The sequence below is a fragment of the Phoca vitulina genome, unplaced genomic scaffold (genome assembly GCF_004348235.1).
Source record: "Phoca vitulina isolate PV1807 unplaced genomic scaffold, GSC_HSeal_1.0 scaffold13, whole genome shotgun sequence".
In the NCBI taxonomy this organism is placed as follows: domain Eukaryota; kingdom Metazoa; phylum Chordata; class Mammalia; order Carnivora; family Phocidae; genus Phoca; species Phoca vitulina.
Genome location: NW_022589716.1, coordinates 46,212,710 through 46,235,594, shown reverse-complemented (window position 1 = coordinate 46,235,594; position 22,885 = coordinate 46,212,710). Strand labels below are relative to the sequence as shown.

At 41.2% G+C, this 22,885-nt stretch overlaps 1 protein-coding gene across 1 annotated transcript in view; it reads left to right on the top strand.

Annotated features, from left to right (window-relative positions):
* KBTBD12 (kelch repeat and BTB domain containing 12) overlaps positions 1-22,885 on the top strand; it is a 68,629-nt gene that overhangs the window by 39,112 nt on the left and 6,632 nt on the right. Inside the window, exon 5 of the mRNA XM_032412159.1 lies at positions 4,905-5,102. Within this exon, the coding sequence (XP_032268050.1) occupies positions 4,905-5,102 (198 nt within the window). The remainder of the gene's footprint in view (positions 1-4,904; positions 5,103-22,885) is intronic.

The window sequence follows — 22,885 nt, the reverse complement described above, 5'->3', positions numbered from 1 at the left end:
AGAGAGGAGCCCAAAAACAGACTCACACCAACAATTTCTCCCAATACCTGGGCCGAGATTCCTATATCCTTAAGAAGATGACCTTTATAAACTGACAGGAAGTGAGTTTTCAGCTCTCTGGACCCAGGGCTTCCCCATTCTAGAAAACCAGTCATCGCCTTTTGTTTTGACAAAAAAAGTATAAGAAAAAAAGATACCTGGGATGAAGGTGAGGAGCTGATCCATTTATGCATTTAGTTAAATTTTTATTTCTTAACTATCTATAAAAAGTATTGAGGATGCAGATGTGAATTAGACACTATTCTGCCCTCAAGTGACTTACAATCTAATCTAATAGACAAACATAAATAAAGAGCAATATATTTTATAGGAATCTGATTTCTGTTCAAAGGACAGTGGAAGCCCAAAGAAAGGAATGGCCAATTTTGTATAGAGAGACATAAAAGACTTCTTTTAAGATTTTTTATTTTTAAGTAATCTCTACACCCAACGTGGGGCTCTAACTCACAACCCAAGGTTAAGAGTTGCATGCTCTACGGACTGAGCCAGCCAGGCGCCCCTAGACATGAAAGATTTCTTAGTGGTGACTACTGAACTGAGCCTTAAAAGAGAGGTAGGAGTTTATGAAGTGGGGGAGGAGGAGGAGGAGAGACCATTCTAGGCAGAGACCAGCCTAAGCAAAGGCCAAGAGCTGAATGGCCTTAACCTGTTTGGGGAACTGCCAGCAGCCCAGCGTGCCTGGAGCATAAGGCGGTAGGGTGTGTTGGAGGAAATGTGAAGCTCCAGACAGTGTCTGGATCATGAAAGCTTGTGTATCTTTCAAGGAAGGGATAGACCCGAGAAGAGTTGAGGAGGTGCAACCAACAGAATTGGGTGTCAGATGAGATACGGAGGGTGCTGAACCAAGTTGGATGGTGGTGATATTCATCTGAGGCTGTGCCCTGTCACCTCTGACCTGTTGCGACATCTCTAGGCCATCCTCTAAGCATGCTCCTACCCACCTTTCCCAGGCTTTCCCTTGTTCTCCCCATACCAGCTCAGCCTTCTGACCGGCTGGGGCCCACAGGAAAAGCTAGTGAAGAGGAATAGGGAAGGAATGAGGGAAAGACGGGCCCAGGGCTTGAAAGAACTGACAGGGTGAGGCCAGACTTGACTCACATAGTGAAATCCACTGATGCCCCAATATCAGGTCAAGACATAAAGCCCAAGGGCCATTCAGAATCAGGTGGGGCAGCAACTTTGTAATTGCAGCTTATTTGGCACCCACGGGCTCAGTGACAGAACTTAACTATTCAGCTGCCTACAATTCCACTTGGAAATGTATTTCTAATTCCAGTGGAAATGTAAGACGTTGCAAACACCTGATTTTCCCTCCAAAATCAAGCAAAATCAAGCTTTAACAAATGGAACTTGATCTTCCTTTTCAACTCTTTTATTTGATTTTCATTGCACTGTGTTTTGAAGAGCGACCACAATGCAGACGGATGACTGTTTTCTTAGCCTGGTGAGAAAAAACTGGCAAAGGGCAGTAAAGGGTTAGCCAGTGAAGAGAATGGCCTTATTATAAATGAGGACTACCAGCCCATGTTCACACAAAATAAGCAGGGCTGGCGTCACCCGGAATTTTGTAAATGGCAGATAAGCGTGCTTTCAACCCAGTCCTCAAGGACTTTTTTTTCTGAAAACACCCGAGACGACTGTGTTAGACTAAGAAAGGGACAAGATCATGTCTTCTAGGGTCTTGGTCTCCACATCGGGAACTCTAAAATGAGAGTAAAAAAACTCAGAGAGCAGACAACTCCAGTGAGAACAAAATGGTCACAGGCATTATATCAGCAGTGAACAGATTGCATTTGACATGCGAGTCAGAAAGTAGCCCATCCACTCAGATGTGTGGGCCAGCCTCACTCCTGGAGGCCTGGGGCTGCAAAGTCCTTGTCCGGCCTTTGGGACGTCACCTGACAGCTCCTACCTCTCTCAGACGTTCAGGACCAGATGAATTCCTCTAAATGCCGTCCGGGAGCCTTCCTCCCCACCTGATGGAGGAGGTGAGGGCTTGGCCTGCTTGAATGGCAGCCCTCTGACCTTTTGATTGTCTCTACCCAACCTTGGAAGAAACTTTTAAGAGAGATTTGACCACACAGTCAGTAACCATCAACTATAGATCTAGCAAATAGTTAAATTCAGAGAAAACAAATGTGAGATTTCAGCTACTTCCAACACCCAACACCCAATGCTCTAGAACATGCAGGAAAAAGAATTAACTGGACTGAGTACCTGCTACGTGCTAACCACTTTGTTCACAAGCAGTACATGAGAATAAAGAAATTCCAGTAGTAATGCCCTTCTCCCCCATTACAGTTGTGTAATAACTTACTCTTTGCCACAACTTATGAAATTGATTATTATCCTTCATTTACAGATGAGAAAATTGTGGCCTAGAGAGGTTATATGGACCCCATTAGGAAATGGACAGAAGCGTATGAACCAGGATCTGTTTCCAAAAGCCTACCTGCTTTTTTTCTGTGTCACAAGAGAGCCTACGACAGTAAACATATTTACTAAAGCTTGTTTCAAAAGCTTCTTTAGCAATGCAAGTAACTTTGGGAGTTTGCCCAAGCAATTACACAATCCCCTTCCTCTTTTGGATCCAGCCCAGGGAAGAATAGAGTAAGCCTGCCACCTGAAGGCAGCCCAGCAGGCAGAAGCAGGGAGCCAATACCACTGTAGGCCAGGTGCTGCGGACAGGGAGTCCTAGGAGGTCGTCTCACCGGTGCCCTCAGCCAGCTCCCTGACAGGCTTTGCATGTGCGCACCCACAGAAGGGGAAGAATCTATAGCAGCGAAACACAAGAGTGGGTCTTCATCTTTGTAGAAACAAAAACGAGAGGGAGGCATTGTCCTATCATTTTCTCCCTCCTCTGTCCCCCACCACCAAAAAAACCCTAAGGTATATAGTTTGCATTCGAGGTCGATTTGGGCATGACTTGCAAAGATAATTTCTATTCATTGGTCTGTTTTGAATAAAGAAAAGTCAGGCTGAGAGGTTCTGATAGCATATAAATTAAAGATATGGAGGTATCTCATTGAAATTCTAAAGATGTACTGATCCTACCCTAGATTTCTCTCATCAAAAGAGTTCTCTTGTAGTGCTGCTGCTGACTTATTAATAAAGATCACGCTTGTATTTGATTATTTATCTAATCAGGATTCACCTTCAGTTTAAGCTCATTAGTCTGCTGTCACAGAGTGACACTCTAAGTGTACCTGTTGGTGGGATTACATCCAAGTGAGACGGAGAGTGCATTCGGGCGTTAATGGCCAGAAGCCGAGACAATGCCCCGCCAGCCAGGGCACCCTCGAGTAGAGCGTGTGCGCGGTCTGCCAACCAAACAGAAAAGGCACATGTTTCAAAGAGCAGCAGAAGGGCTGGACATTATAATTAAATACACTTAGTAACAGAGAAACAGAAATGGCAAGCGCCCTAATTATTTCAAAAACCAAGAGAATAATACCCATTCTTTGTATGCATTATGTTGGGGAAGCTTTTCTAATGGGCTTTTATTGAAACTTCTAAGTTATGTTCAGGATGCTGGTTGCTCAGCATGCCCCAGCCTGACTCCCAGTGACTTGCATTTAACCTGTTTGCTTCCCCTTGTTAATAGGTCTTCTGAAGTGGTTGTAATATCATCCAGCCTAGTAATCTCTCTCCTGGGTCTTGGGGAGCAGGTAACTAAAGCATCTCATTCTTACCTGATGGGTGGCTGCCAGGTTTAGCCGCTGGTGATAAATCCTCTTCTTTAAGGCTGTCTTGCCCCACAAATCAGAAATTCCCCTTTTTGTTGAACTAAGAAACCTCTACCACACTGAAAGAGAGCCGTGAACAGCAGAGCCGTGCAGTTAACCAAAGCCAGCGTGCTCCCCTCCTCGGAAACGCTGCAGCTCACGCTTGGCACTGGGATGGGCTAAATTATTTATCCAGTTGGATAAGAGAGAAAGCTGCTAAGAGCTTCCTGAGTTGATAGCCTCACTCCCTGGATCCATACTGACAGAGGAAACAGGCCGGGCTCCATCAGCAAAGAGGAAAAAAAAAAAAAAAAGACTTCCTCCATAGTTCTCTGCCATCACCACTGTTACTTACAGATACCTAATTGGTATCTGTTTTCAGTTACCTGTCACCATGTTGTCTACCTATTTATTTGCATATGTGACCCTTTTCCCACTGCATTAATTTCTTAATGGCAGAAAATATGCCTTATTCATCTTCCTAAACTTCTTATCATTTAGCATGTTGCCTTGATAACATAGGAAACCAGTGAATATCTGTTGAGTGAACCATACCATCCAAAAATGGGAGATGCACTGGGCATTTGGGTTTGGAGCCTTTCTTTGACCCTAAACCTGAAATTTATCAAAGAATGGCCCTTCCCTAATAGGGAAAAGTTCATGCAACCTAAGAAGAGAGGAAGAGACAGGTTTACATCGATGAGGAAGAGAAAGGACGCATCCCTACTGGCAGGTCAGTGAAATCATTGCTAACGATCAACTGAAAGACAGATGTCAGAGTCGAGTTGCACTCACATGCAAACCTGAAATTCTTATCCTAAAGGGGTTGCTCATGGTGTGAACCAGCGTTGCATATTGTAGAACACAAAGCCTGCAGTGGAATCCGCTTCATGCATAAGCACAAACAGAACACTCTAAAAAAATGGTATTAAACTTGGCTATGGAGTACAGAGCAGACATCACTATTGCTTAGAAATTATCTGAGAAGTAGTACCAGGCAAGACAGAGAAAAGTCAGAGGCCCGTAAATGTGTGATACAGACTGTAAGAGGAAAGGGGTGCTAGCCACAGGGAAATTACAGTTCTTGGTCATCTCATTTCTGTGTACCATTCTCTGTAGGTGGAATTGGCTGTGTAGGTCGAGACAAAGGCCAGGTTCGAAAGTGCCTTGATGTGGTGGAGATCTATAACCCTGAGGGGGACTTCTGGAGAGAGGGCCCACCTATGCCAAGTCCCCTGCTCTCCCTTCGAACCAATTCTACCAATGCAGGAACGGTGGATGGCAAGCTCTATGTCTGCGGGGGATTCCACGGAGCAGGTAAATTGATCCAATTTTAAATGCTTTATAACCTCCCTCAGCATTGACTTTAATACCCCCCCCTTAATTGACCCTGCCACCAAAGAATAATCCTGAGAGCAGGCTGAGCCCTGGCAAAAGCCCGGCCTTCAGAGTTCAGTGACCCTGAGCAGCTCACCGAAGCTCTGAACTTGGGTTTTCACATCTGCAAAAGGGAGCTGCTACCTCCACGGGCTACTGTACGAGTTAAATGAGATCTAGTTTATAATGTGTCTGGCACTCAATAACTCTTAGCTGAATAAGAGGAGAAGAGAAATGGGAGAAGCAAGTCTAATCCAATTGCAGGGCTAACAAGAGATTTGAAAACGTGAAGAACAGGCAGAAGTAGAGTCATGACCGGAAGTGTTGGATTTTATCCCTGTCTTTATTGACCAACAGATCCCACCCTCAGAGGACCCACTTATTACTTCTCCATTACTCCCACTTCAAATAAATTGCTTGAAAGCATTTCTGAAATAATACCTAATGCATATGTTACTACACTTAGTTCCCAAGTATCAAATTGTACCATCTTTGCAATATACAGTATGGATTTATCATTTTTAACATACCAGGGAAATTTTTAAATATGCACAAAGCTAATAAGCAACTCTCTGCAAAGCTTGACTAGTTGCATCAGTAAATAAGGCAGAGTGCAGTTATATTAAAATGACTAACTGTTCAATTCTAGCCTCACTAATAGAAGCACTGGGTCAGTACATATCCATGAAAAGCATGCCTCCAGAGCACTTAAAACTTTGGTAGGGTGCCAGATTCAAATAAAGCTGACACTGCAGCTAAGCCAAGCCTTTCACAAACCCACCTTCATTGTTAATGCACATCGTTATATGGAAGTTAAAGAATGTAGTTATCATTACAAACTAAAAAAGACAGGAGATAAATGAACCAAATACAATGAGTGGGCCTTATTTGGCTCTTGATTCAGACAAATCCTCTGTAAAAAGATATTTTTCAGATAGTCCAGAAAATTTTAATATGGACTGGAATATTAGAGGATAGTAGGGAATTGTTCATCATTAGGTTATGATAATAATGGCATTGTGGTTTTGTATAAAGGAGAAAGAAAAAAAGAAGAACGCGAACAATTAGAGATCATTTAGAAGTATTTATGGGTGACAATGATATGCTGTCTGAAATTCGCTTTCATCTACTCCAGCAAATACTTTTTAAAAAGTCAGGGGGGTGAGGGGGGCAAGAGCAGATTTTACAGCATTAGTAAAATGTTGATAATTGTTAAGGTTGGATAATGGATGCATCAGGGCATTATTTCACTACTTTTGTGAATGCTTGAACATTCCCATAATAAAAAGCTTTAATTTTCCTTTCCCACTCTTTCTTCAGAGGACTTTCCAAAGAGGTTTTTTAAACACTTTTAATATCTTTTATATTAAACAACATGTGCTTGTGTAAAGGAATCTATCATAGTAGCAAGAAACCTGGCTCAGGAAGGAGATCTGATAAGTGCCCCCTGGTTCATGCTCTGGGTATAAAGAGGGACACGAGGAGTCAGGAGAGAGATCCCAGCTGCTGGACCCACACACCCGCCAGGGCTCTCCCCCAGCTGCGATCACACACCTCCTCCCCATCCTCTGGCTTTTGGCTTTCTCTTGACCAGAAGAGAACAGAGAATTACAAAAGGTAGCCTCAGGACATCCAGAGGGATGGGTGGTAATTAGTGTCTAAGGACCTGGAAGATATTCTGTTTTGTCTTGTGTCTTCCCTTCCTTATATAATAATGAGGTAGAGAACTGACATCCTCCAGCTTTTCAAGCAGTCTACGCTCATACCACGAGACCACCTCTTTTCTTGGTACTATAGTGGCCTAATGATGCTTTCAGCCAGAGGGAAAGGGATTTACCAGGTGAGCTCTCAAAGTCCATTTTAATTATTTGGTTCTAACATGGTGGATTTGCTGGGATTAGCTGAATGAATCATCACTGGGGTTTTATGAAAAATAGAGCAATTGTATAATAGCATGCCTCTTATGACCCAGCAACCTCAGCATCAGACCTAAAAACAGGCACTGAATTTTCTCTCCTCGTGTGACACAAACCTAGTCATCCCATTTATTTAGTCAGGAAACCACAATCAAGACATTAATCTCTTATAATCTATTTAGTTAATTCAGTAAAAATTTGGTGATTGAAACAACTTTTGATAAGCATTTGGGATGCCATCAAGATGTCCAAAATGGGACAGACAGATATGTAAACATGTAATAAATATAATAATTTGGTTTTGGTTAAAATACTAGTTTGAACACCTCTATTTTCTCCCCAAACCCCACTAAAATGATAGTAAAAGGAATAAACCCAGTTGGACAAAGGAAAGAAGAGGGAGGGCAACAGCAATCAAATTTTGGAAGCTGGAGGGCAGATGAATGAGTAGTAATTAACCAGACCTTAGAAAGTTCGATCCTGAACTGGCCACAGGAAAAGCAAACAAATAAACAAACAAAACCCCCAGATTTGTAGCACAGAACCCCAGGCAGCCTCAGGAACTGGCAACAGTAGGAACCTCTGGAGGAGGGAATGAAGGTGATCCTGGGTGAAAGAAAGCAAGACCTGAATCTCCTGCCCCACTCTCACTAGGGACGCAGAGCCCCTCCTCCACCCTAGTGGAGACCGAAGCTGAGGCCAGGAGTGGAAGGCAGAGTAAGTGAACAACTGCACACAGAATATTGAGATCCCCACCTTTCTTCCTTCCCTGGCTCCCAGAATGTGGGCAACCATAGCCTCCAGGCAGGGGACTGGAAGACTCGTCTCTGGGGACCTGGCCAGCCCTGAAATAAGGCAAAGCCAAATCACCCCATGGAGAACCTCACAGAGAAATCTTCCATGGCATCCAACTCTTAAAGATGAGCAAACCGCTGGAGACTATCAGAGATTTGAGGAAAGTATGTCTATCAGAGACAAAAGTCAAAGTAAAGAAAAGTAACTTGGACGAAACAGAAACTATAACAGGAGAAGTAGCCTCAGGGACATAAGAGAAAACATTGCATCAATGGAAGAAGAAAAGTATATTTAAAGGACTTTTTGGAAATTAAAAATATGGTAGTAGAAATTAAATATACAATAGGAAACCTGGAGTGGGAGGAACTTCTCAGAAAGCAGAGCGAAAAGCAATTCGATGGAAAGTGAGAGAGAAAACAAGTCCAAAAGGTCCGACATTTGAATAAGAGGAGTTCCAGTAAAGAAGAGCGGAGAAAATGGGGAGGAATAAATCATCTGTGAAATAAATTAAGAAATTTTCCCAGAACTGAAGTCACCAGATTGCAAGGATACACCATGTGAAAGATACACAGTGGATGAAAGCAAACTCAAACTGAAGCACATCCCTGTGACATTACAAAACATTGGGGACAAATAAAAGATCCCAAAAGCTTCCAGAGAGAGAGGAAAAAAAGTTTCATAAAGTGTCAAGAATCAGAATGACATCTGATTCTGAACCATGACCTTGGAAGCTAGAAGAAAATGAAACAAATGCCTTCAAAGATTCTAGGGGGAAATTATTTTCCACCTGCACTTTTATACCAACTGAACTATTCATTAAGCACAAGGGCACAAATTCAGCCAAGCAATGTCTCAAACATGTATCTCCTCTGTGCCCTTTTATTAAAAGGATGTGATTCACCAAAAATGGACATATAAACCAAAAAAGAGTTGACATGGGATCCAGGAAACAGGATCAAATACAATAGAGAGGAAGAAATTCCAGGAAGATGTTGGGCGGGCAGGGGGGTACCTGAGAATGGCCACCGGCATGGCAGGCCTGAAGAGCAACCACACAGAATGGAGCAGCTCAAACGGCTCTGTGGGAGGAGACCTCCAGCAGAGAAAACTGATCAAATCATAATGTTTTGAAAGATCTAGACATTTAGACGTTTGGAGAAGAGCAATGAAAACTAACAAAATCAAACAACTGACTTTGCACAGGAAAGGAAAAGTACAGCACACGGCTCATCTGTGAATAGCTTTTATAAGAATAACGTCTAATAATATAAATATTAAATCTTGAGCTGACCAAAAGGACACCTTAACTCTCCTGGAAAAATGAGAAACCAGAAAGTAGGCAGATGTGGGGATGTGAAAGAAAGGTGAAACCACATTTTCCACAGTGGACGCCAAGAGTCAATACCTTCATCTGAGAAATCAAGAAGTGGCAGTAGTATAAAAAATGCTATTTACAGATCCAGTGCTCAATGCCAGAAGACCCAGCCAGAGTTGATAGAGGAGCAGTAAATGGGGAGGAGGGGAGGAGATGACTGTTTTTAAGGAATACGTCTTATAAAGCTGTTTGACTCTTTACATCATGTGCATGTACAACTGATAAAAACTAAATTTAAAATGTATAAATAATAGTACATATAATGGAGGAATAACGGGGGGGTATGAAGGAAAATATTAACAAGTACGTCTGTTGGGAGATAATTCTCTGTGGTCTCAGGCATGTCTTCTGAGCAGAAACACTGTCTTTGTGCTGGACTATCTTTTTAAGCAGGTTTGTATAGCATACAGCCCAGAAGACAGAAACGGTGTCTCCCTCCATGGTAAAAGGCAGGCATGCTTACTGGCCATTATAAAAGATTTGGGGTCCTGAGGCCCCTGGGTGGCTCAGTCGCTTAGGCACCTGACTTTTGATTTTGGCTTGGGTCATGATCTCAGGGTCGTGGGATCGAGCCCCTCACCAGGCTCCGTGCTCAGTGGGGAGTCTGCTGTCTCCCTCTCCCTGTACTTCTGCCCCTCCCTCCAAATAAATAATTAATTAATCTTAAAAAAAAAGATTCGGGGCCCCTCAGCTCGGGGTTCCTCTCCTATAATGCAGTGCACTGACAGTCCAGGTATCACCTGTCAGTCTTCATGTTGCCCTGGGGGAACTGGGTCTCAAATAGCTAATGCTGACACCCTGCTACTGCTCTTGCTGTGAGTGACATTGTCCTTCACCTCAGACCTAGGAGTTTCACAGCATCTCTCAGTGTCCACAAAACTGTAACAAGCTAACATGCAAAATCTCAGACTCTGCACAGTTCTTGACAGAGTCCTGGGACTCACCAGGGCAGAGTGGGGTGGGGAGGGACAAAAACAAAAACCAAACCTCTTTCTCCACCTCCAACAGAGTGAGGAAGCCAAGATTATGTTTCAAAAACTTCAGAGCTCATTAACACCAATCCTTCACAAACTTACAAAATATAGAAGAGGAGAGAACACTTTCCAATTCATTCTGATACCAAAACTAGACAAAGACATTGCAAGACAACTAGAGGTCAATATCCTTTATGAATAAGGATGCAGAAATCCTCCACAAAATACAAGCATACTGAATCCAGCAACACACCAAAAAAATTATACACCATGCCAAGCAGGATTTATCCGAAGAATGCAAAGTGGGTTCACCATATGAAGATTAACCAATGCAAGACACCGTATTTGTAGAATGAAGGACAAAAAACAGGTCAATCATTTCAATACATGCAGAAAAAGAATTTGTCAGAATCCAACACCCTTCCATGATAGTAATACCCAGCAAACTAGAAATAGAAGGGAATTTCCACAACGTGGTAAGGGGCATCTGTGAGAACCTCACAGTTAACATCAAACTTAGTGGTCAAGAACTGAAATCTTTCCTCCTAAAATCGGGAACAAGACAAGAATGTCTATTTTTGCCACTTCTATTCAACATTATACTGGAGGTTCCAATGAGGGCAATTAGGAAAGAAAAATAAATAAAAGGCATCCAGATCAGAAAAGAATAAATAATTGCATATGGCATGATCTTTTATTTAGAAAAATCCTAAAGAATCCAAACACCAAAAAAGCTTTTAGAGCTAATAAATGAATTCAGCAAGGTTGCAGGATGCAAGATCAATATACAAAAAACAATTGTATTTCTATACACTCACAATGAACAATCTGAAAATGAAATTAAGAAAACAATTCCATTTATAATAGTATCAAAAAGAATAAAATACTTAGGAATAAACGTGACCTAAGCAGGACTTACACACTGAAAACTGCAAAACATCATGAAAAGAAATTGAAAACCTAAATGAAATGTAAGATATTGCACAGAAAAATTAACAAGCTGACCCTAAAATTTATGTGGAAATGCAAGAGACCTAAGAATATGCAAAAGTCTTGAAAAAGAACAAAATTAGAAGACTCACACTTCCTAATTTCAAAACTTACTTCAAAGCTATAATAATCAAGACTGTGTAGTACCAGCACAATAACGGACATATAGATCAGTGGAATACACTTGACATTCCAGGGTGGTACAAGGGTGCCAAGACAATTCAATGAGGAAGGGATCTCTTTTTCAACAAATGGTGCAGGAATAATTGGATATCCACATGCAAGTGAATGAAGTTGGACTCCTACCTCACCCATGGACAAAAATGAACTCAAAGTAGATCCACAATCTAAACATAAGAGCTTAAACTGTAAAACTCTTAGAAGAAAACATAGGCATAAATCTTTGTGATCCTGAATTAGGCAGTGGTTTCTTAGATACACCTGAGCACAAACAAAAAAGAAAAAATAGGGATATTGTACACTGAAATTAAAAACCTTTGTACTTCAAAGGGCACCATCCAGAAAATGAAAAGAACCCATAGGATGAGAGAAAATATTTGCAAACCCCATATCGGATAAGAGACTTGTATCTAGGATATATTAAGAACTCTTACAATTCAGTCATAAAAAGAAAAATAACCCATTTTTTAAAGTTGACAAAGGACCTGAATAGACATTTCTCCAGTTATAAACAAATGGCCAGTGCTCAGCATCATTGCAAGACAACTAGAGGTCAATATCCTTTAGCCATCAGGGAAATGCAAATCAAAACCATAAAGAGATAACACTTTACCACCACTGGGATGGCTATAATAAAGAAAATAAGTAACAAATGTTGACAAGGGTTGGAAAAACTGGAACCCTCATGCATTGCTGGTGAAAATGTAAAATGGGGCAGTTGCTTTATAAAACTGTCCGACAGCTCCTCAAAAGGTTAAACGTAGAGTTGTCACGGGACCCAGCAATTCCACTCCTAGTTATAGACCCAAGAGAATTGAAAATACATGTCCACACAAACACCTGTACATGAATGTTCACAGCAGCAGGGTTTTTAACAGCCTAAAAGTAGAAACAACCCAAATCTCTATCAACTAATGAATGCACAAAGGAAATATGGTACATTCATACAGTGGAATATTATTTGGCAATAAAAAGGAATGGCGTACTAACACAAACTACCACGTAAATGAATCTTGAAAACACTATGCTAAGTAAAAGAAGGCTATCACAAAAGACCTTGTATGATTCCATTTATATGAAATGTGCAGAAAAGGCAGATGCATAGAGATAGAAAGTAGATTTGTGGTTGTCAGGGAGAATCAGGAACAAGAAATGACTGCTAATGGGTACAGGGTACAGGTTGCTTTGTAAGGAGAAATGTTTTGAAATTAGATGGTGGTGATGGTGGCACAGCTCTGTGAATATACTAAAACACGTGGAATTGTACGTTTTTTAAAAGATTAATTTTATGGTATGTAGATTATATCTCAATAAAGCTGTTATTAAGGGAAAAGGAGCTCTTCCCCTTTCTTTCCCCCCCCCCCAAAGTAATTCAGCTTTGGTGTTTGACGCTAATGCGGAGAATTAGCTGAACTGCGCACAGGGAGAGTGCATGGAGGCGAGTTCTTGGCTTCGCAGAGGCAGAAATGGCTCCATCTAGGAACAGAAATGTAGGTTTCTAGAGACAAGGAGAGACAGTGGTGGCAGGTGACACCTAGTGGCAGGAACCTATTTCCTGCTCATTGAAGCCTCCAGGAGAGAATATAGTGACCTAAGAGCTTGCAAGACCCCTGTGTCAAGGCTTGACACAGAAATCTTGCCTTTCGAGGGACCGCGTGAGCCTGGAGAGCAGACATCTCGGTGACAGCTGTAATGAACTGAATACCAAAGACCCACTCCCGTGTTTTCTAGCTCCAGTGAGCCCCCAGCATTCTCGGATATCCCGCGAGGAGTGGCTGCTCCCAGAGGGCTCAGCTGCCTTCCCTCTGACAAAGCCCCCACTCTGGCTCTCGTCCCAACTACTGGCTCTTTGAGACTCAGCTTTCTTCCAGCCTCTGGTTTTAGCGTGTTTCCCCCTAAATCTCTGGTGCAGGATCCCCTCACCCCCTACCCCTGCAGAAGCCAGTTGGCACACGTGCATATTTGCAATCTGTAGCTCTTCTCCCATTCCTTCCAAGGTAACACGGGACCCCCTTGAGCAAGCTGAGGGAGCCCACTGGTTCTCCATTTCAGCGCTACCTGGCTACCCAAGCAGGCAGGGCTCTGGGCAGAGAGACCCCCCCGGGGTCCAGCCCTAAGTCCCTTCTGCTTTCAGTCCCCCTTAACGCATCTGACACATGTTCACCATCTTCCTTGGATAATTCCAGGGGACCCAGGAATCTGTCATTCCTCCACCCAGGACCGGAGAATCTCTCTGCCTCCCTTATCCCCAGGAAGAATTCCTCTCAAAGCCCCTCTCTGTCTTCTCTCATTCAGCGTGGGGCCCAGTCCTAAAGGTAGAGAGGCTGCCGAGAACAAACCTGAGTTATCAAAAAGAGAAAACACATTGGGAAGTATTTCAAAAAATTAATTACCTCACTAACAAATGTAGAATCAAATGGACAGCTAACAGTTACCTGGTGTTGACTCTGCTAGGAGCTGTTCTGAGCGCTTTGCATATGTTAATTTATTTAATTCTCACAGGAACCTGTGAGGTAGATACTCTAATTACCCTTACAGACTACAGCGGAAACAGAAGCCACCTAAAAGAGGTCACACAGAGGGTAAATGTTGAATCGAATTCAAAATCCAGATCGTCGGGCCCCAAAGTCTGTATTTTTTAACCAGGAGGCTAAGTTGTCTCTCTGTGCCAGACAAATTAAATCAGAATATTTGGGTATGGGGCCTGGGCATCAGTTATTTTTTCAAAGCTCTTCAGATTCTTCTAATTTGCAGTCAGGATTGAGAACCACTGCCCTGGCTGATGTCTGTTGTTCATTCATTCAACAAAGCTTTATTGAATGACTTCTAGGTAATAAGCCTATGTTAAGCCCTGGAGAACAAATATATGCAGTCCCAGCCCTGAAGGAGTGAAGTGAGGGCGAAACTGAAAGTTGCTACATTAGTGGAATAATGCTTTCAGCCAGAGGCTTAGAAGGTAGCTGTGCTCCTTAGAGAAATAGCTGATTCCAGGTTTGAAGCACAAAAACTATGAGGTGAGCTTAGGATATCTTGTAATACCAGAAAGCAAGCGAGCTCTCAAACACTTAAGGGAGTCATATCAAAAGACAGAGAAGCCAGCCTAAAAGGGCAGTCAGTGACCAAATTTGGAATAATTTAAACATCAAAAATCATTATTGACTGTAATTGATTGAATATATAATAAATGTAGAAGGAATGCATTATATACTATAATAGTTATATTAAAATAAGCTAGAGAAAACAAAATGTTGTTAAAATCATAAGGAGGAAGTCTATTTACAGTACTCCACTGTATTTGTTGAAACAAATCTGCATATAAGCAGACCCATGCAATTCAAACCCATGTCGTTCAAGGATCAGCTGTGTATTTTCTTTCTGTATAATACGGTAGGAAGGACTCTTGCCCACCTACCACCACCAAAATGATTAACTTGTGTCTAATCAAGCCTCTAGATTTCCAATTTATAGGGAATACAAGGGAGAGGAACAAGTTAAATGACCCTATGAGGAAACAGATTCAGAATGTGGACATTCAAACAAGAAAGCTGGCCCCAGACCAGAAAAGTTAGTTAGTGTCATGGAAAAAAAAAAAAAAAAATAGTGCCATCCTCAATGAAAAGAGATCAGAGGGACATAAAAACCAAACATAACATGTGAGTGTTTATTGGATTCTCACTGAAAAGAACAGTCATGTAAGGACATTTTTGGGACAACTGGGGAAATCAGAACATGGACAGGATGTTATTTAATGTGATGGAATTAATGTTTTTTTCTTAGGTATGATAATGGTATTGTAATTATGTAAAGAAATATCTTTATTCTTAGAAGAGGCATGCTGAGTATTTAAGGGTGAAGTATCATGTCTGCAACTAATTTTTAAGGGTTGCAGAAAAAGAAAATGGGTGTTCATGTGTACACATGAGGGAGGCAGTAAAAATACAGAAACACGTTAACTATTATTGAATCTAGATATAAAGTTTTCAGGTATTCACTGTACTCTGCTTTCGACTGTTTCAAATTTCTCAAAATAAAAAGTTGAGAAAGGAACAAAAAACTTCGGTGGCAACTACACAATCAATTTCTGCATTATCCTAGGACTATCGGCCACAGAGAGAAATACAGTATAATTAAATTTGTCTGTTTTACCATTGTTATTTCAGTCCTCCCTAGAGAAATTGTACTAAAATTGTAATATCCTGAAGGAGAGCTGCTCCTTTTGTTTCTTATATGTCATATATATCGTTTGTATTTCCAGAAAGAATGGAGACAATTTAAAGAATAAGCATAGGTGCAATGAAACTAAAAACATGCTTAGTAATAAGTGGACGGGGTAAGTTTATCAGAAAACCTAAGCTAAGAAAAATTTCCAGAATTTAGCTCAGCTTGCTGGCCACCAAGGCAAAGGAGGAAAAATGATGGGTTCTAAAGCTCCTGTTGAGGGAGGCATACAAGTGTCTCCTTCTATTGCTTCTCATCCCAAGTCTGCCTTAGCCTTTTCTCACTTCCATCTGTGTTCTTCCCAGAGACCTTCCACAACACAGGGCAAGATGGTGCAACAGCCATCAATTCACCCTGCTCTGCCACTCGGGTCACCCAGCACTGTTCTCTAGACACTAGAGCAATGGTTCATGTGCAGCGGATCAGGAAGGTAATATCCTCCAACAGGTGGGACCTCCTGTCACTAGAGAGAGGCTAACATGCCATCCTGAAATCCTGTGGCCTCACTGCATCGGTTCCTGTCCTAACTGCTAAGGGACTAACTTGCTGTTCCACACCAGCTTTTCCCTCCACACCAATTGGCCTCATTTTCCAACTAAGTTTCCAATAAATAAAAGTAACCATCCACTTAAGGCTGGGCTCCTCCAAAAACAGGCCTGAGACAGGATTTGAGTTTACATAGTTCTGGGAGGCACTGAGAGAGGGGAAGAGAGTGAGACAAGAAAGGAACGGGGCCACAAGGAAGAATTAACAGGCAGGTTACCGCCGTGGGCCACTGGCACTCAATCCCATTGGAAAACTCAGAGACAGTGTGGATCAGCCTCTGGGTTGTTCCCTATGGTGGGGAATCTGAGGTATTTATCCTCAGATTGACTCCTTGGCACTCCCGACTTGCCCCACTTGAGCTGAGAGAAAATCCTCAGGCAAAGAGTAGCAGGTGGATGTAATCAGCATGTTCTGGAACAAACATCACAGAGAGGATATGGCTGACAGCTGATCTGTCAGTGATCTCACTGACAGTGTCTTCTACACCATCCCAACCACCCACCTTTAAACAAAGAGGGTTTATTACTTCTAAGTAAAAAGATGTATCTGAACAGATTCGGCCTCTGGTGGTTTTCGCAGACTGTCACTCTGTTCATCTTGCATGAGTTTCTTCTTACCATGTAATCACTGGTTTTGCATTCTTTTTTCTAGAAAGCATCCAAGAATAGGAACGCAGCCTCAGTGCTCTGTGCTGAGCTGGCATACAGATCTATATATGTTTTATAAGTTTTTGCAAACTTGAAGGACTGACATTGATTCGTAAGCATGACATACGATTTTCTCTCCAATCTCCAAGCTGGGAAAGGCTGGGCAAGTCTGCTATCGGATGGACTGCAGGCAGCAGAAAAGGCCTGGGATCCTGCAACATTGACATCACAATGGCCACGACGGAACCGAAATTAGGGAACTCTGTTCTTTAATAATTTCAAGCTTACAGAAAATCACAAAAATAAAAACAGCATAATCAATACACAGATTCACCTATTGCTAACACGTTGCCCCTTTTGCTTTATTTAGCATTTGCTTAGTCACTGAATCCATCTGGCCGTAGGTATGTATATATTCATACATGCAGACAGGTACGGAACTTTGTTCTCTTCATATTCTATTCATATGCCCTTTACCCCTAAATGCTGGAGTGTGTGGAATAAAAAAATAATCTCTTACATAACCACAGTGTAACTAATAATTTTAGGAATTTTAACATTGATTCATACTTTTATTTATTCTACTCTTAGTATTCTAATTTTGTCAATTGACCTAAAAATGTCCTTTACAGCATTTTTTCCTCTCCACACCCATCTACCATCAGGTATTGCATTTTGTCGATATGCCTCTTCAGTTTCCTTAAATCTGAAATATTTCTACATACATTTTTTGCCTTTTATAACATTGACATTTTAAAATAATACAATCTTCCCCCTTTTTAAATAAGATATTCCTCTTCTGAGATCCAGTTGATGATTCCTTGTGATAAAGCCCAGGTTATGCATTTCTGGCTAGAATATTACATCCCTGCTATGTCCTTCTCAGGGCATGACATCTAGAGGCAAATCAAGTCCATTGCCCCTCACTGGCAATGTTATTTTTATTTACCTGGTCAAGATACTGTCTAACTTCACCAGTGTAGAGTTAACTATTTTTTCCTCACAACTAATAGGCAATGTGTGAGGAGATGCTTTAAAAATATGCATTTTAATTTTTTCACTTAACAATATCTCCCAGAAATCATTCTATATCAGATAATAGAGATCATCTTTGCTCATTTTTATGGCTGGATAGTGTTCCATTGGGCATATGTATCATAGAAACTTTGTTCTTTATTTTTTTGCTAAGGTAACTCCCCAACATTTCTTTGGACCAAAAGCTAGGGCCATCTCCCTGATTTTAACAAGAGACTGTAAACTGGGTTCCAGTCAAGATGGAGTAAGCACCTGTCACCCTGTCTCTCCCACTGAATGCAAGCAATGCCCCTGGGCAGAATGCATGGAGCAGCTACCTGAGAACTCTGAAACTAAATGGTCATGGGCAGATTGGGGAGGAAAACCAGAACTTGTGGTAGCAGCAAATCAATGACAAGTTCCCCCATTTGTTTCCCTTGGTAGCCACTGGCTGAGACTCAAAGGCAGCCTGAAACCCAGAACTTTGCACCAAGTGTGGATAGAAAGAGCTTTAAAGGAAGCCCTCTACTTCTGTTTCAAGGAACAAGAAAGAGGACCGCAGGGGTCAGAGAAAGTGGGGGATATTGTCTTTTTCATTTTCCATTCTCTCCCACCCCAGCCCTCAGGCAATGCAGGTGGTGACTGACAGCAGCAGAGGCTGGGCTGGTACCCTTCTCTCTCGACCAGGGGAACTTAGGTCCCAAGGGTGTGAGGAAAGACCTCATTGCCTTTCTCTCTCAATCTACTGGCCCTTAGACCTGGAAGCAAACACATTTGAGGAAAGTGTGCAGCAGCGTGGGGAATCTAAAGTCCCAGCTTTTTAGCCAGAAGACCAAGAAGGGGAACAAGGGAATTCCTAGTGGCAAAAAAGTGTCAGGAAGATTGCAGATAGAAGCGAGCTCAAGAAAACGATCCCATAGTTTTTGGCTCAGAGAAAGCGAAGGTGAAACTGTCTTCATTCGCCCCAAATCCAGGTTCATCTGACACCAGCCACCTCCACCATGCCACCTAAGTTTGACCCCAAGGAGATCAAAGTCATATACCTGAGGTGCATGAGTGTGGCAGTCGTGCCACATCTGCCCTGACCCCAAAGATCAGCACCCTGGGTCTGTCCCCAAAAAAGGTTGGTGATGACATCTCCAAGGCAGCCGGTCATTGGAAGGGTCTAAGGATTACCGTGAAACTGACCATTCAGAACAGACAGACCCAGATTGAAGTGGTACCTTCTGCCTCTGCCCTGATTGTCAAAGCCCTTAAGGAACCACCAAGAGACAGAAAGCAGAAAAACATTAAGCACAACGGAAATACCACTTTTGATGAGATTGTCAACATTGCCTGACAGATGCAGCACCGAGCTTTAGCCACTAAAGCCATTTAGCTTTAGCCAGTTACCATCTCTGGAACCACTGAAGAGATCCTGGGGACTGCCCACTCTGGGCTGCAATGTTGATGGCCGCCACCCTCATGATATCATAGATGACATCAATATGGTGCAGTGGAATGCTAGTTAGTTAGAACTACAAAGGAAAATAGTTCAATAAAGGATCATTTGACAAGCAAAAAAAAAAAAAAAAAAAAAATAGATCCCATAAAGTTGGTTATGAGTTCCTGGGCTCATGCCCCACCTGCACATGGATGATTTAGCCCTAAATGGTATACGAAAGTCTTTGAGAACTGATGTGAATAGTAATCAGTGCTCAGTCCCTCCCTGGCCACTGCTTAACACACACATGGCGAGAGCCCAATGACATTGCAAGGGCTTTGAAAACTGAGCAGACATTGAGGGCACAGCCCACAAAAGGTAGGTGGGAACTGAAGTTGTACCTCACTGGAGCAGTTTTCTGCTTAAAAAAAAAAAAAATCAATATTTTTTTAAATAGGATCTAAACAAGACCCAGAATCATAATATTCACAATGCCTATATGTAATTCAAAATTACTTGACATACCAAGAACCCAGAAAATATCAACATCTCACAAGGGAGAAGACAAGACAACATGCCAACTCTGAGATGGCATGGATTTTGAAATAACTAAGCACTTTAAAGCAGTTTTTATATTGGGGCTCCAAGAAGTGACTACTTTTGAAAGGTATGAAAAGATAGAAAGTCTCAGTAGAGAAACAGAAGTCATTAAAAAAAAAAGAACCAAATGGAAATTTTGGAACTGAAAAACAAAATAATAAATAGATTATTGAATGGGCTCAATATCACAATGGAGATGACAGGAAAGAGTGAAAAGTGAGTGCATTTGAAGATGATAAATCAAATTATCCCATCAGAATAACAAAGAGAAAAAAATTGGAAAAAAAAAGTGAAGAGCCTTGGGGACCTATGAGGCAATACTAAGAGGTCTAATAGTCATGTCATGATCCCAGAAGGAAAGGAGAAGGAAGAGAAGGAACGTGGCTGAAGAAAAAATATTTAAAGGAATAATGGCTGAAAACTTGCCAGATTTGGCTAATGAAATACACTTACAGATTCAAGAAACTCAACAAACTGAAATAAGTCAATCAGAGGAAGACAATTATCTATGATCTCACTCATGTGGAATTTAAGAAACAAAACAGAGGATCATAAGGGAAGGGAGGGAAAAATAAAACAAGATGAAATCAGAGAGGGAGACAAATCATAAGAGACTCTTAATCATATGAAACAAACTGAGGGTTGCTGGATGGGGGAGTGGGGAATTGGGTAACTGGGTGAGGGACATTAAGAAGGGCATTTGATGTAATGAATACTGGGTGTTATATAAGACTGATGAATCACTGAACTCTACCTCTGAAACTAATAATACATTATATGTTAATTAATTGAATTTAAATTTAAAAAAGAAACTCAGCAAACTAAAAACAGGATAAACTTGAAAAAACCACACCCAGACACATTATAACCAAACTTCTAAAAACTAAAGATAAGGAAAAGATCTTGAAGAAGCCAGAGAAGAATAGATAACATATGAAGGGAAAGTATTAAAAAGAGTGTGGATTTCTCCAGCTAGGTCAGAAGGCATGGAACAAAATTTTAAATCGCTGGAAAAAAATAATTATCTGGAATTGTATATGCAGCAAAAATATCCTTCAGGAATGAGGGCAATATTAAGATAAGACATTCTCTGATGGAGAAGAACTAAGAGATTTATGGCCAACAGACCTGCCAACGGAAAGTGAAAATTCCTCAGATCAAAGGCAAATGATACAGAGAAAGTTGGAGCCTCAGGAATCAAGGAAGAGAAACAGAAATGGTAAATACCTGGATAAATATAACGGACTACTTTTCTCCTCTTCAGTTCTTCAGAATATGTTTGACAGTTGACGGCAGAAATTTTAACATTGTCTGACAGTGGTTTTTTTTTTTTAAGTTTTTATTTTATTTCCAGTTAGTTAACATACAGTATTATATTAGTTTCAGGTATACAGTATAGTCATTCAACACTTCCATACATCACCTGGTGCTCATCACAGCAAGTACATGCCTCATCACAACTGCAATCCCCATCACCTATTTCATCCATCCCCCAACCCATCTTCTTTCTGGTAACCATCATAGTTAAGGGTCTGTTTCTTGATTTCTTTGCCTCTCTCTCTCTCTCTCTCTCCCCTTTGCTTGTTTGTTTCTTAAATTCCACATATGAGTGAAATCATATGGTGTTTGTCTTTCTCTGACTTATTTCACTTAGCATAATACTCTCTAGCTCCATCCACATCATTGCAATGGCAAGATTTTGTTCTTTTTTATGGCTAAGTAATATTCCATTATCGATCAATCACCTGATAGGTAGATAGATATAGCTTCCATCAGCTGATGAACACTTGGGCTGCTTCCATATCTTGGCTATTGTAAATAATGCTGCTATAAACATAAGGATGCATGTATCCCTTTGGATTAGTGTTCTTGTATTCTTTGGGTAAATACCCAGTAGTGTGATTACTGGATCATAACTATTTTTAACTTTTTGAGGGACCTCCATACTGTTTCCCACAGTGGCTGCACCACTTGGTATTCCCACCAACAAAGCACAAGTATTTCTTTTTCTCCACATCCTCACCAACACCTGTTGTTTCTTGTGTTGTTGATTTTAGCCATTCTGACAGATGTGAGGTGATATTTCATTGTAGTTTTGAATTGCATTTCCCTGATGAGTGATGCTGACCATCTTTTCATGTATCTGTTGGACATCTGGATGTGTTCTTTGGAGAAATGTCTGTTCGTGTCTTCTGACCATTTTTTAGTTGGATTTTTTGGTTTTGGGGTGTTGAGTCTGATAAGTTCTTTATATATTGTGGATACTAACTCTTTATTGGATATGTCATTTGCAAGTATCTTCTCTCATTCCATAGGTTGCCTTTTAGTTTTGTTGATTGTTTCCTTCACTGTGCAGAAACTTTATATCTTGATGAAGTCCCAATAGTTTGTTTTTGCTTTTGTTTCCCTTGCCTCAGGAGACATACTTAGAAAGAAGTTGCTATGGTGAATGGTCTGACAGTGTTTTCAGTGTATGGGTTTTTTTTTAATTTTTAATTTTTTTAACTTATTTGAGAGAGAGGGAGAGAGAGCGAGCACAAGCAGGGCAAGGGGTAGGCAGAGAGGGAGAAGCAGACTCCCCACTGAGCAGGGAGCCCTACTTGGACCCTGAGATCATGACCTGAGCCAAAGGCAGACACTTAACCACTGAGGCCCCAGGTGCCCAGTTTTCAGTGTATGTTAATGTTATACAGAGAGGACCATTTCCCCAAGGGTAGACATAGGAACTACATGGTAGTAAGGTTCCTATGTTCCACTCAAAATGATAATATATTAATTAGTCTGTTAAAAGTTAAGTATGTATATTGTGATCCTTAGAACAACTACTAAAAAAAACTATACAAGCAGGTGTGGCTAAAAACTCAAGACAAATTAAAATGGGATATTAAGAATATTCAAATAATTCAAAAAGAAGGAAAGGAGAAATGAAGGTACAAAAATAAAAGAAATAATAAAATAGTGACCTAAATCCAAACATACCAATATTTATATTAAATATAACAGTCTGTATTGGATAATTTTGTCTCATAGACCTTCCACTTGTGC